Genomic DNA, 15,150 nt, shown 5'->3' with positions numbered 1-15,150 from the left:
ATTTAATTTCCATTGCTGAGAAATAAGTCCCTACCCGTCTCTGGTAACTGACCCCCCAATTACCCACCCCCCAACCCCTTCGCGCGGGCCAGGCCTCACAGAACCCTGTTTTAGAGGTTCCCCCCTTATCTGTGGCCGATAAGCGGGCCGCCTGGCAGCTCGCCAAGGCTTTGAATGGGGCAAGGCTTTCAAGGTTGTCCGGATGAGGCGATCCTCCCTCTTCAACCTCGACCTGTGACCAAACATCGGGATCAAGCGGGCTAGCCACTCTTCCGCCCGCATCGTGACCCGTCACCTCCTCCCGCGTCCCCTCCATATCGCTCACAAGAGAGTTCCTTTCTACCCTCGAAACCGATTCTATCCCCCCACTGGTGCCATGTTGCCTGGCTCGGTGCGGCGCGTTGCCGCAGCGGCGCCTCACACGCCGATTCTGTCCTCCATCGGCGCAGCCGCCTCACGACCAGCCGTCGCGAACATCACCCTGACCTGTAGGCCTCTCTCACAGAGACGGTACTCTTCGTCGAAGCCATCGCGGGACTCGGGGGACCTGCCCGTCAACCAGTCCGTCCAGCCATCAACCGTATCCAAGAACGCCAGCGCAAAATCTTCCGGCGAGAAGAGGAAACGGAAAGCAAAGGAGAGCTCCGAGGAACAACAGCTCCCGAGGGTGCCCAGCACACAAAGCATACCCAACGAATGCAAGCGCAACCCTTCTGCCAGCCACTGTATCCCCGTGCATCATACTAACCTCTGGGACACAGCCCTCGCCCTATCCTCCTTCTTCTCCCTCCACAGGCCGATCTCGGTGACACATAGCCTCCCCCGAATCGTGACCGACGATGCCTTCGCAGCGATATTCACACAGCGGGCCCGGGCAGCGAGGACCTCCGAGGTCATGTCCACCATCTCGCGCACCGTCCAGGGCATAGAACAGCCCATGGCAGCCCTCTCCATCGAGAGCGACGTTAACAGCCACGGCCCCGAGTCCGAGTCCGGCTCACACAAGCCCGACGCGATGTACGGCGACAGCCCCGAGGTCGCCGTCTCGGTCCAGGTCAACTCCATGTCCGGCAGCTTCCTGCCCTTCTGCCCGCCACCCCTGCCGCAGCCGCACTCCGCCACCGCCACCGGCGCATCCGAGGGCAAGGGCCCCGCCGCCGCCGCCTCCGAGGAGGACCAGCAGACGCAGACGCGCGTGTACAGGGCCGTCTTCACGATCGAGGAGTCGACGGACGCGCAGGGCGACGTCAAGATCCTGGCGCACAGCCCGGAGCTGATCGACGAGCCCCAGCAGGAGGGCAGCGGCGGCGCCTGGGCGCCGGCCGCCGCGCCCGAGCCGAGGACGTTCCTGGAGCGCATGGCGCTGCGGCAGATGCGCTACGAGGACTCGCGCGAGCAGCAGCAGCACGTGAGGGACAGCAGCATCCTGGCCATCAGCGTCAAGAGGCAGAGGAAGCTCAAGATGAAGAAGAAGAAGTACAAGAAGCTCCAGAAGAGGCTCAGGCACGAGAAGAGGAAGCTCGACAAGTAGTAGTGTCTTTGTTGTGCGTGTGCGCGCGCGCGCGCGTGTGAGCTGGTCGGTCGGGATCCCTTCGGGCTAGTTCGGGGGGCAAGCATCTTCGCACTATTGGTGTGCATGTTTCCGGTGTTGCCTGCTTGTCTTGTCTTCCATTTTCTACTACTTTGCACGGGTCGTGAGTGGTTGCAGCATTAGAGGCCATCTTCAGGCGACGTCATGGCAGATATTAGAGGGGGTTTTCTGTATCGGTACTTAACTCTCTCCGACCACATGGTTCATACCACTGCGTTGCGACCTCGTGCTTTGATTGCTTGGCCCCCGTACCTCTGGGCCGGTGTGTCCATCCATTGCAAAGCTATACCCTTCCAAAATCTCGAGAATATGGGCACGTTCTGTGGCTTACTATCAGAACCAGCTCCTTAGCGATGGACTTGTGCAGCATCCCCTGATCTTGAGTAATGTTTCAACCGTCTTTCAGACATAGACTACTACTAGACGAGGAGAATCAAAGCATTACTGGCACTATTTCTTCTGAGTATATTGGCCACCCTATGTGCCTCTCCTCTCAAAGGATACGCCTCGGACATTGTCACAGCATCTCGAGCCGGCCCAGCTACCATGATTGCAATAGGATCCAGTATATCCGGCGGTGAGAGCTTCCCACACGTGGCACAGAAGTTATGGTGCCTTTGCCCATAAGCTTGGTCTTGTTGCTTTTGGTGGCACATGGCTAACAGATGTGACGTTTATCTACCTAGGTATGCATCTGTCTCGGCGCCTGCTTGATTCTCAGTAAATGTGCATGATATGGTCTGCTGTGAATAAGCCAGCGCATCGTGCTTCCTAACGCGTACTGCCACTGTTTTATATCGGTATTGTTGAGACAACTGAGAGTCTCTCTGGCTACTGCCTGGTTCCTGCTTAAGAGGAAAATCTACAAGAGTCCCGGTCCTTTTCAAGCAATTTTCAAGCATTTTTGGTGGATCCCGCAGCGTCCCACTGGATAGCCCGCCGTGCCTGATCACCGTTGCGTCCATGCATGCAGATACTTCACGGTAGTTCAGAGGCCTTTGCGGTCCTTGGTCTATACTCGCAACGAAAACAAAGAGATCCCGTGGCGGACAGGACATTGTCTTTTCTGCTTCGGCAGTCAGTTATGTTCAGCCCTTAAACTTGAGAGCATGAAGCCTTGTATTCTTGGACCATTAAAATAACCCACTACAGTTTGAAAATTGTGTAATAATATATGGAGAACCATGGGGACACACGACCTTGGGATGCGACATAACAGGGATGAGTTAGCCCAAGTCAACCTACGCCGAAGAAGTTGAAGTTGAAGTTGAAGTTGAGGTCAGGGCCGGTCGCACCGGGGGGCCGATCCCTGCTCACCGGCGCCGAGGACCCTTGCCAGCCGGCCCAACGCTCTGGCGCGACCCACTAAAAACTTCTTGTGCCTGCCAGAAAAAAGTTCAAGCTCTCCGTAGCTTCTGATGTACGCACCCGTCCACGATTTTGCCTGTCGCATATCGGATCACTCGAGATCTCTGGCGCACATTGGACACAGGTCAACATGTCGCGCAAGCAAGTGTAAGTCTCTAGACACTGCCACACACAGCGCGCCGTTACTGATCCCCAATCTTCCTGCAGAGACTCGAGAATTCCGGCGCTCATCCGCAACGGAGTGCAGGAAAAGAAGAGGAGTTTCTTTGTGGTTGTCGGCGACCACTCCAAGGATACCATCGTCCGCCTGCACTACATCCTTTCGCAAGTCGATCTCAAGCAGAACAAGTCTGTACTATGGGCCTACAAAAATAAGTTGCTGGACTTCACCAGCCACCGGAAGAAGCGCGAGGCGAGGATCAAGAAGGAGATTAGGCGCGGCACACGCGAGGCGAACACCGAGGACCCCTTCGAGCTTTTCGTTTCGCTCCACAACATCAGATATGTCTACTACAAGGAGACCGAGAAGGTCCTGGGTAACACATACGGCATGTGTATCCTCCAGGACTTCGAGGCCGTGACGCCCAACATCCTTGCGCGTTGCATCGAGACGGTCGAGGGAGGCGGCCTGGTGGTCCTGCTCCTCAAGGGAATGAACAGTCTGAAGAGCCTTTACACATTGTCCATGGACGTCCACTCGCGATACCGAACCGAAGCCTACGACGACGTCGTCGCCAGATTCAACGAGCGTTTCATATTATCACTCGGAAGCTGCGACTCGTGCCTGGTTATCGACGACGAGTTCAACGTGTTGCCTATCTCCGGAGGAAAGGATGTCAAGGCCCTTCCGCCCCCGGACTTGGACCAGCCAAAGAGCGCAACCCAGGAGGAGCTGGACAACCTGAAGGAGAACCTGCAAGATACCAAACCTGTCGGCACCCTGGTGACGCTTGCGAAGACGGTGGACCAAGCCAAGGCCCTGTTGACGTTCTGCGATGCTATTTCGGAAAAGACCTTGAGGAATACTGTTACCTTGACTGCTGCGAGAGGAAGAGGTAAATCCGCGGCAATGGGTGTGGCCGTGGCAGCAGCCGTGGCATATGGTTACAGCAACATCTTCGTCACGTCGCCTTCTCCTGAAAACTTGAAGACGTTCTTCGAGTTCATTTTCAAAGGATTTGATGCTTTGGGATACCAGGACCACCTGGATTACTCTATTATTCAGGCCACCTCGCCAGAGCTGAATAAGGCTATCGTCAGGGTCAACATTCACCGGGATCACAGACAAACGATCCAGTACATAAGACCCCAGGATGCGCATGTTCTCGGGCAAGCTGAATTGGTCGTGATCGACGAGGCTGCAGCCATCCCACTACCCCTCGTGAGGAAACTGATGGGACCATACCTTGTATTCATGGCATCTACTATCAATGGTTATGAAGGTACTGGACGCTCTCTGTCACTAAAGCTGATCAAGCAGCTCAGGGAGCAGTCAAGACCAGGCGCGACCGCCAGTGGGGAGGGCGAGCTCGCCGACCGATCAACGGGAAGGGCAGCCAAGAACCAGGAGTCCTCCAGCCTTGGTAGCAGGACGCTGCGAGAGATCACTCTGTCGGAGCCGATCCGATATGCACAAGGGGATTCTGTGGAAAGGTGGCTAAACAAACTTCTCTGCCTGGACGCGACGCTGCCAAAAGCGAAGCTCAGCCAGGGTTGCCCTGACCCCGCGCAGTGTGAGCTGTTGCATGTTAACCGTGATACCCTGTTCAGCTTCCATCCCGTGCCGGAGAAGTTCCTGCAACAGATGGTTTCACTTTACGTTTCGAGTCACTACAAGAACAGCCCCGACGACCTTCAACTCATGAGTGATGCACCTTCCCACGAGCTGTACGTTTTGGTGCCACCTGGGGCGACAGAAGGGAGTCGCCTGCCAGAGCCGCTCTGTGTCATCCAAGTGGCACTCGAAGGCAAGATCAGCCGTCAAAGTGTGATCAACTCCCTCAGCAGAGGGCGGAGACCCGATGGTGACCTGATACCATGGCTTGTCAGTCAGCAATATCAGGATGACGAGTTTGCCTCCCTGTCTGGGGCCAGAATTGTCCGGATCGCAACGAACCCAGACTACGCCTCGATGGGATACGGTTCAAAAGCACTGCAGCTTCTTACCGACTACTACGAGGGCAGGTTCTTGAACCTTGCGGAGGACGCGGATATTACGGGCGAGGGGACGATTACCAGAGTGACTGACGCAGAGCTGGCAAACGCAAACCTCCTGGATGACAACATCAAGGTCAGGGATCAAAGCAAGATGCCCCCGCTGTTCTCTGTGCTCTCTCAGCGCAGGCCAGTGGAGCTCGACTACGTCGGTGTAAGCTACGGGCTGACGCAGCCTCTCCACAAGTTCTGGAAACGCTCGTCGTTCGCACCTGTCTACCTGAGACAAACAGCCAACTCGTTGACGGGCGAGCACACGACCGTCATGATCAGGCCGTTGGAAAGGAGCGGCGACAGAAGCTGGCTCGGTGCCTTCTCCCGGGATTTCCACCGCCGGTTCATGGAGCTCCTCTCCTACCAGTTCAGGACCTTCCCCTCGGTCCTGGCCCTCAGCATCGACGAGAGTGCAAACGCTGGGGCAGCACTTGACGACGTTGAGCCACGCCCACTGACAAAGGCTGAGCTCGACGAGCGCTTCACGCCCCACGACCTGAAGCGTCTCGAGTCATACGCAAACAACATGCTGGATTACCACGTCATTCTCGACCTCATCCCAAGGATAGCGGAGCTCTACTTCTTGGGACGTATCAAGAACTCGGTCAAGCTCTCTGGCATCCAGCAGTCGATCCTTCTCTCTGTCGGTCTCCAGCGCAAGGATATGGACGCCGTGGCGGAGGAGCACGGGAGCCTGCAGTCGTCGCAGTTGCTGGCCATGTTCATCAAGATCCTGCGCAAGATCACCACACACTTCAGCAGCGTGGTCTCGGGGGCGTACGACGCCGAGATGCCCAAGACGGACATTGGCGTCAGCCGCGAGAACGCGACTGGCGTGCATGACGATGAGATCGTCGACAGCAAGTTCCAGCCGCTGGAGAAGAACCTGGAGGAGGAGCTTGACGAGGAAGGAGACGAAGCCCTGAAGGAGGTTAGGAGAAAGCAGAGAGAGCTGATTGACTCTCTGCCTCTTGATCAGTAAGTGCACAAAAGAAACAACCCTCAGACTTGTCTTGGACGGTGTAGGTTAACCATGGCTTCATAGATACCAAATCGAGGGCAACGAGGAGGTGTGGAAGGACGCCGAGGAGCAGGTCAAGAAGGGCAAGGGGAGCAACGTGGTCAGCGTCAAGAGCAGCAAGCAGAAGAGGAAGGCCGGCCAGACCGCCGAGGAGGTCTACAACGAGGCATTTGGGGAGAAAAAGCACAAGAAGCACAAGAAACCCAAGAAGTAATGGCGTGCGAGCCACAGTAGTCAATTATTTGTATGGGTGGAGATTTCATCATGTCTGCATTCGAGGGTCGGGAAGGCGTTTTGGAGGTAAAAGTTTACAAGACCATGGAAAGCTAAGGCAGACAAGCCACAGCTCTATTTCTTGTCTCTGCAGCTCTGCAGCTCTGCAGATCCTCAGCCCTGTGGTGTGGTTCTCAGGGAAATCCCCCCACAGGCCAACCCTGGCTAAACTGGTCCATCGACCGGGGGAGCTCTGTGCCCAGGGCAGCTCTTGGCCCGGGAATTAAGCTTGTCTCTTTGCTGTTGGGCCCCTGAGCTCATTTCGCCAAGCCAAGCTTTATCGCTGCTCGCTTGGCCCTCCGGGTTGTAGCGCGCCTTTGGGCAGCCACTTAGAGCGTTCGTCGCCCGGCGTGAGGAAGGGATCGGGCGATCCTTTATTAGTTGATCAAGGGAGCTCAATGCCCTTGTTTTCTCCCTGTGAACGAGTGCTCTTGACCCTTCGATTCGCGGCTCATTTCTGTCCGGATTTACATCACTGCTCTTTTCTGGAGTCGTGGTTGCTTCCGTCGTCTTGTCACTCGTTTATATAAGGGCAATTGGTCCTAATTGACGTTGCAAAGAGCTCACATCCACACCGGCAGAAAATAGAATTCCGCGTCCGCGATGTTTACGCGCCCCGGGCTCCTCGCCGCGGGCTCACTGCTCCTAGGAGCCGCCTCCGCCCGGCCGCCACTCGTCACGCCGGTCCTGGATGCTCGAGCCCCAGCAGCTACGGATCCTTGGGTCAGCGTTGATACCTCGGGTGTGCCGATCACGGTCACACCTGTAGTCACTGTCGTGGATGGCGCCACGACTACGATATCGCCCGCCCCCAACGACCTGACCGAGACCGTGGTGACCAGGACTGAACATGCAGAGATCACCACCAGCACTGGCACCGCGCCTCCTGAGCCTATAGCTACGAACAAGGATGGGACGGGCTCGTTCCTGGTCTGTAATAACGCCGATGGGGAATATGCCCCGTTCTGTCAGCCTTCGTATAACAGCTCGCTCTACCCGGGCACGACGTATTATGGTATGCGAACCTCTGAACGTTGTTCACTTCACAAAAGTAAGAGTGTCATCTGATCTGACAATGGCATAGTCACCTGGGACACCTCCATCTTCAGCTCCACCAACACAACCGTGATCCTGGAGGGCTCTTACATCAATGCCACGACCGGAGAGGTCGCATCACAGGCATTTGCCTCTGACAAGATCACGGCCGGCTGGTCATACTACGCCTGGGCGGTAGACAGCAAGCTGCTGCAGGGCAAGGGCGCCGCCAACATCACGCTCTTCCTCAACGCCCTCGACGCGGACGGGAACACGACCGCAAAGTCGTACGCCGGCCCCACCGTGCTCGTGACAAAGCCGGCGACGTACCACCAGCCGCCGCCCAAGATGCCGACCGGCGCGGCGCTCTACATCGGCCTGCCCACGGTCCTGGGCTTCTGCGTGCTCATGATCTTTGGCGTGTGCCTCTGGAACAGGCAGGCCCGCAAGATCTCCCTCGGGAACATCATGTCGCGGAGCAGGCACGGCTACGGCGCCGCCAAGAGCCGCGCGAGGAGGATGGGCCGCCGGAGGGACAGGAAGCCCGACCGCATCCGCCTGATGGACCACCTCCCGGAGGACCAGTACTACCGCGACGAGCCGCGGGATCACCCAGCCCGTGGGGCCGGCGGCGGCGGCGATGGCTCGGACCAGCAGCATGTATACCCCCGCCAGCAGGATAATGACTTCCTCGGCCACGGCCACGGCCACGCCAGGCGTGACAGTGAAGCCCTTGGGAGCTTGGCTGGGACTCCGACGAGTGCGAATTTCCCTGCGGCGGAACCACCGCAACGGGGGAATGTGTTTAGGGACGAGTTGGAGAGGCAGCAACGAGAAAGGTCTTGAGTAGTGTGAGTAAGGCCTTGGGGTTATGAGGCGGGAAGTGCTGGGCCGGTCTGTAGGTGATACGAATATCAAATCCAGTCAGGCAACTTTACTTGAGGGCCTCAATCCGTGCTACAGAACGCGGGTGCGTCCATTTGCTCTGTGAGCAAGTGAGAAGGAGAAATCACGACTGCAGACCCAAAATTGTCATCTACACCTAAATCTATTGAGCCGAGACGAGTTTACTGGAAAGTGGAGTGACAGACGCTATCACCGAGTAGAGGTAAGCCCCTCACTGTGCCTTTATGAACCCGTACCAGGAAACCTGAAGTTTCCCGAGGTCAAACTGCGTGAAAACAAGCGCTCGCACCTGTCGTGAGCAAGTACGAAGTTGTCCTCTGTAGAGCACTCAACTGTCAGCTACAAGGGACCTTTCTTACTGCGTCCGCATTGCAATTATGATTATCGAGTGCCTGGTCATCGTATTGACCATTGCCAATACGATGGCACTCAGTAAAGAATTGGGATTTCAGGCCGTCAGTACACTCAAGTGCTGGCACCACACTGGACTTGCCCACAGTTGGCATGCCCATGCATATGTCTGCTGCGTTGAGCCTGTGTTTTCGAACACGGACTCGTCTTATTGTCACGCAACTCATACGCCCTACAACTTCCGAGGTTCCAATTCGTGCCTATTAAAGATCCTATTTGGACTACCTAGGTATGGCAGTGATCGGGGATGAGAAATATCTTGCCATTCTTTTCTCACTTGTAACTTGGCTGGTGGGAGACTATCACATTATCTACAAAACTGCGTTATGTCCTAGTCTGGTTCTTTAATAATTAATGGCTGAGTTGACGCATATGACTGGACGGGGCGGTACAGTCACTCGTAAAAAAGGGATTGAGATCTCGAGATGAGTGAATGGCACGCAGAGTCGCTAGGAAAAAGACAAACTCATAATCACAACAGCGCCAATAGTTGATGTGCTGCCTACAATGAGTAAAAATCATACGAGAAGGGCTAAGCCCCTCACCAGAACGCTTGAGGTGGTCAAGAACTGTAGGGTGAGCGTCAGCGAGTCTCCAAACACTCTTCTTCTGTGGCTTCCTTAGTCTCGCTCATCACATGTGCTGCGTGCCCCTCATTGCAGATGCAATTTGAGTGAGGTTTAAAATTCATACCAGAAGCCTAAGTGACTATTAAGGGCGTCTTCTGGATCCAATGCTCCCTTGAGGATAACATCTAGACATGAACACTTGTCAGTTGAAACATTGAGCAATCTTTTGTGTCTTCTCCAGGTGACAGGCTTAACTATGAATTCACCCCTCAAAACAAGGAATGATTCACATTTAGCGTCATATTCAATACTTAATCGGAACTCATCAGGGTAATACAGGCTTACCACGTATACCGGCCTTTTCTTTCTTCCTGCCTCATCATCATTTTCCCCCTCCTATTACATCCACTTGACCTTGGCCACTGCCTTTCTGCTTGGCATGATCATATGAATCGGGTTGCCGAGTGGGCACGGTAGTTACGGCGACCGTGTCGACATGCTTAGTCCTGGCTCTGGGGTAAGCGGATACTACTACCTTCTGCCAGGTCGAAGGGCTGCGGGCAGCAAGGGAGGTGCGGAATGGTATTGATGCCTTCAAGTTTAGGAGTATGTGAATTCCTGAGGGGCTGTGTGGCGCGATTATGTTGCCTGAAAACCGGCAGCGTTACGTTATCCTTCCAGCATCCCGAGATATGTCGTGATTGTAAGTGAGAAGTTGAAGCCAGGCTTTTCGAAGCCTTGGGTGGGTCTGCTTTGGGCTCTGCATATGTTTTACCGTTTTTGTTAGTGATGATGTGGGAGACTTCAGTCATAGGTCAGGCATTCGGTAATAATCAGTCTCCCAGATGTCACTTAAATTGAAGCGTCACATGGCAGCTTCGGACCTATAGTTCAGTCGCAGAATAATACCTGTCGCCAAACACTATATGTCCTTGCACGAACACATGTGAGCAAGTCATTGAAAATTTCATGTCATCCAACATGTACTAGTAGGAGGAGAGTTATGCATATAAAAGGTGCTAATTCTCAGCCTCGGAATTTATTTTTTGAACTGTCCACTGTGTATTGCGAACAAAAGCAACTGCCTGGAAGCCACAAACGCAAGATAACCCTTCTAAACTACAACACACTCTTCTCGACAGTCGGAAGTAACTTCTTATAATGGCTCTTGTCCTTTCTTACACTCCGGAGTCGTACAAGACTCTGCCCTCCCTCAAAACCGCCCACAAGAACTTTAAGGAGAAGTCTGGGCGAGACGCTCTCGACGGGGAGATCCTCCACCTTTTCGAGGAATACCCTGACGCCCGCCGTAACTTTGGTCTCCAGCTCCTCCACCGGCACTTTTCCATGTCCAAAGACGAGATCCTTGTTGAGGTCGAGCGTACCTCTTCTCCCTGGCACATCAAGAACCTCGGGGACGACGCCTCTCTCATGCAGGGTCGAGTCTACCCTCGCAGCTTCCGCCTCAGCTCCGACCCAGACGGCCCCAAGTTCAAGCCCTACGAGTTCAGATACCTGCTTGACGGCGAAGAGCCACTTTCGGACCCGAATGACCCGCAAAACGCCGCTTTCGCTGAGAAGCTCGCTTCGCTCCTCAAGAAGTATTCCCTGGAGAGCGTCTTGGGTATCAATGCCCTGACGCCTGAGATCAAGCCTCTTCGCGGCTTCAAAGGTGATCCAAGCTGGCTCTGGGAGAAGACCATCGGCAAGGCGAACATCCTCTTCCCGATCTCTGAGTTGGGCAAAGACTCGATCGAGGCCATCTTTGTGTTCACTGGGAAAGGTGAGGGCGTGACGATGGCAGCCCAATGTTCCAGCCCGTGCGTGTGCAAGGGCCCTGGCATGGACTCCACCGAGGATTGGGACTCTGGTGACGAGACGGAGACGGAGTAAGGTAAAGCTTTCGTATTGGACTGCTGGACGGTCCGGAAAGGCGAAGGAATAAAACTCTGGGAAAGAGATATTATGAGACAGTGTTGGGATTTTTGGTGTTCTGAACGTTGACCACTTGAAAGGTTCGGCGCAATTTATCTGGGTAGAGAATGTGAGCCCTAGAATTCTTTTTTGGCCTCCCAAAATACGACTCCTCGTTGCGCGTATTCTACATATGTATTCGATGTGTTAGAAGTGTTGATGGAGCTTCGCATTGTTTTCTATGAACGATCCCTATTTTCAGTGATCGTACAGCTCTTGTAGTACTGAAAACTAATTTGACCGGCTGTCTCTTTCCAGCTTTTGTTTCGCTATCCAAAGCTTGGTGTTATTCAGTCATTAAAGGATCGGCCGTTTCCGGGTGGCCATCTCCATGACAAAACTCGATGAGGTAGCCAGGAATTCTATACTGAGCCGAGGGAGCACCTGGAAATTCATACTCGAATAGTGAAAATTGGCCCGGGATGTAATATTCTGTCACCATTTCAAAGTTGGTGTCTCTTTCGGCTCACTTGACTACCTAGCTATTGAATGAATGAGTGGATTGGCTCACATCGTGTGCTGTTCCCATAGTAAGATCCAAGCCTCTGCTAGACACCGAAGACTGCGTGATCAAGCATAACGCTGCAAAGGCGCGCGTTCAGGTGACGCATCACGGATCGTCATCTAGCGCCTAAGCCTTGCACTCCTCCTGCTCGGAGTTGCTGTGGTCTTGGTCTTCTTTCTCCCACCATCGCTGCGTTCTTGCTCGTCATTGATTTTGCGTTTGGACGAACGCCGGTCGGAGCTATTGGCTCGAACGGTCTCCGTTTCTTCGACGACCTCGTCATCCCCGCTGTTACTGGTGTCTGCGCGTGCGTCCTTCCTACCAGCACGAATTGCTAATAATTCCTCGTCTTTCACCAAAGGATAACCCAGTAGTTCTCTCCGCTTGAAGAACTCCCACGCCAACTGGTACGCCTTGGACTGCTCCCCTTTATCTTGGCCCTTCTGCCTCACAAAGGCGGCCAGGGTTTGGCGTGAGACCCCCAAAATTGATGGCAAGACTTCAAGCCCGAAATCGTCATGATGACTGTACTGGTAGCAAAGTCGAGGCCAGTCTTCGTCGAAATGGCAGAAGCGGCGGATCATTAAACGAATCTGATCACAGTCCCGGTCTATCTGCACAGGCAGCGACAACCCGATCTCACACGGAGGGGTCGCGTAACTTGGGAGGTGAGGGTACAGGACAGAACGCCTGATGGGCTTATACTTGTCGTAGTTGCGGACAACCCCAGGCCTCACTCGGGGCGTCATATCAACGGTGGTGTCGACTGCTTCCAGTGCATCTTCCAGCTTTATGGCAGCCTCGGCCTGCTTCTCGCTCTCAAGGTCGTAGCGAATCATGGCTCGCTTGAGCGCACATTTTCGGATCTCTTCTGGCGTTGCGTCGGCCTCGGGGATGCCGTTTGCGGCCCTTTCAGCGCGCAACTTATCCTCTCTGCGCTTGGCAAGTATGTTGCTGTACTCTTTGACCTGATCAGCGGTCAGGTCTGGGAGGAGGGCCCTCCGAGCAAGCTCCCTGTCATCTTGGCTGAGGGGCTCTACTTCGTTCTCGCCCAGGTCGATCTGCTCCAACATCCAGTCCCGGATGTAGTGGTTCGGTACATCGGGCAGGGTATGGTTGCGTCCCAAACGGCCGCCACTCACGTAGTCGTCCTTAAGAGACCACATCCCACCAATACCATCTACACTCATGGAGTCCCAAAAACAAAGGTTCCCGATCAAGGATTTCTTCCGGGCTGGCGTCAGGCTGAGCTTCTCGGCGAAGATGTCGACAAGCTGCGCGTTGGTGAGGACAGAGCCGGGACGCTGCTGCATGTTAACATTTGAACTCATGCGCTAATATGGAACCAAGCCGATGATGAACATACGGCGCGAGATTTCGAAAATTGGGTGCTGGGCTGCTCATGCAGACCAGGCCGAGGCCCCTCCGGCACGGGCTGCACATCATGATGTTGTCGCCGACGCGTCTGCGGGCTTGTCAGTCAAGAAATGCTCTCCGAGCCGGGAGATTCGAGGCCACTTGCAGGCATGGTGGTGTGCACAAATCCACTTGTAGAGACTTGCAGGTTCCTATCAAGTGCGTGAAATGTGTAGGCAGACACAAACTCAACATCTGGCGCTGGGTTGAAGGGCAGTGCGCGGGTTTGTTGGCCCCGGGTCGCGTAATAACGCGCTCGAGCCAGGGACAGGGAGGGTTTCCTCAAGAATGTGAGTGCGGGTGCGTGGGTACATGGTGACCCCACTAGCTTCGAGATCTGCTCCATTCCCCACGGCGTGCACTTTGCCCCTGCCCACCTCTCCGGAGATGGAGATGGGCCACGTAAATCTCAGTCTTAATTCTCGTAATGTCGCAACTCTTTTGGTACGGCTGCAAAGAGCGCAATGTTTGCACCGTGCCGGTTGCAAATTCGTCTCGGAACAGACGAGGGCGAGGGTATCCGCATGTCGAAGAAACAACCCGCCGTGATACTGAAGTAGCACGACGCGAGCTCATAATCGATGAGCAAACAAGGATTGAGTCGCGTCATTTCCCTCTGCCAAAACGCGGAAACAGGCGCAGCAGACGGAAGTCGAGCCTCAGCTCCACTGTGAAAAAGACTACTGTTTTTCCGTTGACATCGTTCCTTACAGGAAGATACTTGCATGCCCGAAGTAGTAGCCGTCCATCACCTGCCAGCGCAAGGGTTGGTGAATATCTGGCTAGCTTCTGCAAGCTGCCCACCGTATGAAGGCGCCATGTACAGTACACGGTCTTCCCTTAATCTTTGTCGTGTAGGTACTTCTGACCTCCTCTGATGTGACCTTCTTCCCACCAACTAATTGCCCCCCTCATACGGTACCTCCGTTTTCCTAATACAACGCTACAAAACAGCTACCTAAATTCTAAATAAATTTTGCTGTGTCTGGTAGTATTTTTCTGTGAATACGTATAGAGTTGAAATTTACTTTAGGGATTCATTCCTGACCTCTCAGAAGTCGCTCTGCGACGAGAATCAAGGGAAGACCCTGTATGTCCTCGGACGCATACGGAATAGAAGCGAAACCACATAGTTTGCCGGCTGCGTCTCAGGATCGAGGTGCCATCCATGTTGTGCTGTTTTGACCTCAACACAAGCTCTGAGAATTTACGGTGACGTACCAATTTGAGTTTTACTGAACCCGACATCACTCCGCAGTGGAATGCCGATGAGTGGAAATCTCAGAGTAGCACACCATTGAAAAGGCTGCGCCAGGCGCAGAGTGTAGTGTTGATGGTGAGGCCCAATGGGCTGGCTACCTACTAATTACATTGCGGATGTGTGCGCTGGTTATGAAAATAATTGCCTAGAACTTCGAATTATGGCATGTCTCGACTGGCCACCCTCGACTGGCCTCAATCCTTCCTACATGGGCCTCAATGTTGCCTGGGTCGGCCTCAAACCTGCGCCCAGCCCCGCTCGGCCATCATACTCAACAGCACCACATAATTAATACTACCGTTTCATTGAGCATATGAATCCTTTGAAACTGACCGTTTGACTTCGGCAAAGATTCAGCACGTTGCAAAAATGCGCAGCGCCGGCGCACAGCATCCGCGTCTTCGACTCTTCGGGGGTGCTATGCAGCCTTCATTTGATGGTCGGATTCTGTGCAGTTCGAAGTAATTTGAACACCAATCGACAGGGAGAAGAAACAGGACACCGCGCTAGCGGTGTCTATCTGTTTCTAAAATTCCGAAAATAACAGGAAAGCAGTGGGGGAACGTGGGTATCGTGGCAAGCATCTACGGCCTCATTTTGCAAACCGGCTAG

The 15,150-nt window shown here is 54.3% G+C and overlaps 5 protein-coding genes across 5 annotated transcripts; 4 read left to right on the top strand and 1 right to left on the bottom strand.

The window, feature by feature from the left end:
- The first annotated feature begins 77 nt into the window (after positions 1-77).
- On the top strand, positions 78-2,054 carry KVR01_010515 (uncharacterized protein). Its single transcript, XM_044791627.1, has 2 exons — positions 78-698; positions 762-2,054. The coding sequence occupies exons 1-2, from the start codon at positions 377-379 to the stop codon at positions 1,529-1,531; spliced, it is 1,092 nt and encodes a 363-aa protein (XP_044640674.1). The 5' UTR covers positions 78-376; the 3' UTR covers positions 1,532-2,054.
- A 1,035-nt stretch (positions 2,055-3,089) lies between these two features.
- Positions 3,090-6,402, top strand: KVR01_010472 (ribosome biosynthesis protein KRE33; the record flags this gene model as incomplete). Its single annotated transcript, XM_044784797.1, has 3 exons — positions 3,090-3,106; positions 3,167-6,145; positions 6,213-6,402. The coding sequence occupies 3 exons, from the start codon at positions 3,090-3,092 to the stop codon at positions 6,400-6,402; spliced, it is 3,186 nt and encodes a 1,061-aa protein (XP_044640631.1).
- A 662-nt stretch (positions 6,403-7,064) lies between these two features.
- Positions 7,065-8,342, top strand: KVR01_010632 (uncharacterized protein; the record flags this gene model as incomplete). Its single annotated transcript, XM_044782042.1, has 2 exons — positions 7,065-7,476; positions 7,546-8,342. The coding sequence occupies 2 exons, from the start codon at positions 7,065-7,067 to the stop codon at positions 8,340-8,342; spliced, it is 1,209 nt and encodes a 402-aa protein (XP_044640791.1).
- A 2,201-nt stretch (positions 8,343-10,543) lies between these two features.
- Positions 10,544-11,275, top strand: KVR01_010143 (uncharacterized protein; the record flags this gene model as incomplete). Its single annotated transcript, XM_044784337.1, has 1 exon — positions 10,544-11,275. The coding sequence occupies one exon, from the start codon at positions 10,544-10,546 to the stop codon at positions 11,273-11,275; it is 732 nt and encodes a 243-aa protein (XP_044640302.1).
- A 548-nt stretch (positions 11,276-11,823) lies between these two features.
- On the bottom strand, positions 11,824-13,719 carry KVR01_010259 (uncharacterized protein). Its single transcript, XM_044793035.1, has 3 exons — positions 13,384-13,719; positions 13,228-13,326; positions 11,824-13,165 (listed from the first exon to the last, which is right to left on the bottom strand). Exons 1-3 carry the CDS (start codon positions 13,621-13,623, stop codon positions 11,981-11,983), a joined length of 1,524 nt encoding a protein of 507 aa, XP_044640418.1. The 5' UTR covers positions 13,624-13,719; the 3' UTR covers positions 11,824-11,980.
- Between the last annotated feature and the right edge of the window lie 1,431 nt (positions 13,720-15,150).

The sequence above is a fragment of the Diaporthe batatas genome (assembly GCF_019321695.1).
Source record: "Diaporthe batatas strain CRI 302-4 chromosome Unknown Contig00013, whole genome shotgun sequence".
Classification (NCBI taxonomy): domain Eukaryota; kingdom Fungi; phylum Ascomycota; class Sordariomycetes; order Diaporthales; family Diaporthaceae; genus Diaporthe; species Diaporthe batatas.
This window is presented reverse-complemented; position numbering and strand designations above follow the sequence as displayed.